Source organism: Octodon degus, unplaced genomic scaffold, assembly GCF_000260255.1.
Source record: "Octodon degus isolate 3935 unplaced genomic scaffold, OctDeg1.0 scaffold00007, whole genome shotgun sequence".
Classification (NCBI taxonomy): domain Eukaryota; kingdom Metazoa; phylum Chordata; class Mammalia; order Rodentia; family Octodontidae; genus Octodon; species Octodon degus.
The window spans coordinates 33,576,325-33,578,093 of record NW_004524583.1 but is presented as its reverse complement, the minus strand read 5'-3'; the positions used below and the strand labels follow the sequence as shown (position 1 = coordinate 33,578,093).

Here is a 1,769-nt window from a genome sequence, read left to right as displayed (position 1 = left end):
CAATAAGAGATGGTCCCAGTTGTTAATTCTTTCAAGTGTTTCCCGTGCGATTTGGTTTTTGTTCATGAACTCTTTGCCTACCCCTATGTCTTCAAGAGATCTGTCTTGGAAATCTTAAAACAAATTCAGCTAATGCGTTTCCAAATGATTCATGGAAAAGCAATTGGAACAACTTATGCATGGAAGGAAAAAAAACACTAAAGTTATAGTTACTGAAGTTATTAAAGTGAAGTTACTAGTTGTCCTTAGTACATACTTCAGAAAAATCTACCATAGCTTTCCTTGGGGCTAGGGAGATAGCTCAGTATAAGTACTTGCCTGGCAAGCACAAGGGCCTGAGTTCAATCCCCAGTTCCACCAAAAAAAAAGCTTTTCTTTTTAATGAGTTACTCCATCACTTTTACAACTGAGGTTAGAGCTAGTTAAAAACTACCTTTAAAAAGACATTTAAAATAGGGCTGGCCAGATAGCTCAGTGGACTACAGTGCCTGCTTAAGCAGGGCACAGTGGCTGGGGTTCAATCCCCAGCACAGTCCTCGCCCGGGGCACACTGAGACAGCAGTTGAGACTGGGCATGGTGGCACGCGCCTATAATCCCAGTGCTTGGGAGGCTGAAAACCAGAGAATCACTATGAGTCCGATCCACCTAGTGAGATCCTGCAGACCCTGTATCAAATACATAAAAAAGTTAACTCCCTGTTTTTTCCTTTAAATTAAGCAGCCCATGGCTCATCATAAAAAAAATCACCTCTAATAATAGGACAAGCTCACCTTATCTGTTTCAATTTCACAAACCACTTCATCTTCTGCAACTGTGTCCCCAACAGCTGAAAAGACAATCAAAGACCACTTGTCAGGGGAAAGGCTCCAACAGCCATGAGAGTGTCCACAGATATTATATATTATACACCCCTTTTCTATGTGGCTGGGGGATGGAGCTATGTACCTATATGAAAGAAAAGGGTGGGGTCAGAGATATAGCTCAGCAGCACAAGCGACTGCTTGGCAAGCACAAGGTCTTAAGTTCTATTCCTGATTCTGCTGATTAGTACAGAGGTAAGGCAACTACTTAAGAAGTGAGAGGAAACTAAATCCTACCTTTCTCCCACCTGACGTCTCCCTCTGTGACAGATTCCGCAAATGCTGGGGTACTGACTGTAATCACATCATCCTCTAGGAATAAAGCAAAAATCACGAGTAGTCCCTTTTCCCCTTTTTAAGTCTCTTTAATTAAATTCTTTCTACTACAACACCATTTATAGGAAAACATGTACTCACTGCACACAGCTGTAGTTCTAAAGCATCGAACACTGAAGATGCTACTACTGTCAATGCTGCAAAAGAAAGAAAAGTTAACTCCTTTAGGAGGTGAGTCACTCACATTTTCATCTAGTTTAGGCACTAGAGGTCACCTTTCCTTTAAATCAGTGCTTCTGGGCCAGGGTGTCCACCACTGTCACCCGGGGAAACTTGTTAACCTACTCCTGACCAGGCCAGATCCACAGATTACAACTCAGCAGGCAGAGTCCAAGTCCCAGAGTCTGGTGGCCTGTGTGCCTAATACAGCGTCCTGTACTACAAGGCCACACCCATTCTCACAGAGAGAGTTACATTTAGTTTTCTAAAGAAAAAAAGTAGGTAGGTATCTTGGTCCACTTGAAACCCATTAGGAAATAAAAAAAGGGGGGGTGGGGAGATGGTTCAGTGTAATAAGCGCTTCCCTGGCAAGCACAAGGGCCTGAGTTCAATCCCCCGTTCTGCCCCCCCCC

The 1,769-nt window shown here is 43.4% G+C and overlaps 1 protein-coding gene across 1 annotated transcript in view; it reads right to left on the bottom strand.

The window, feature by feature from the left end:
* Dlst (dihydrolipoamide S-succinyltransferase) overlaps positions 1–1,769 on the bottom strand; it is a 32,398-nt gene that overhangs the window by 23,586 nt on the left and 7,043 nt on the right. Inside the window, exons 4-7 of the mRNA XM_023703540.1 lie at positions 1,279–1,334; positions 1,099–1,173; positions 772–827; positions 106–172 (exon numbers count right to left, since the gene is read on the bottom strand). Coding sequence (XP_023559308.1) covers positions 106–172; positions 772–827; positions 1,099–1,173; positions 1,279–1,334 — 254 coding nt within the window. The remainder of the gene's footprint in view (positions 1–105; positions 173–771; positions 828–1,098; positions 1,174–1,278; positions 1,335–1,769) is intronic.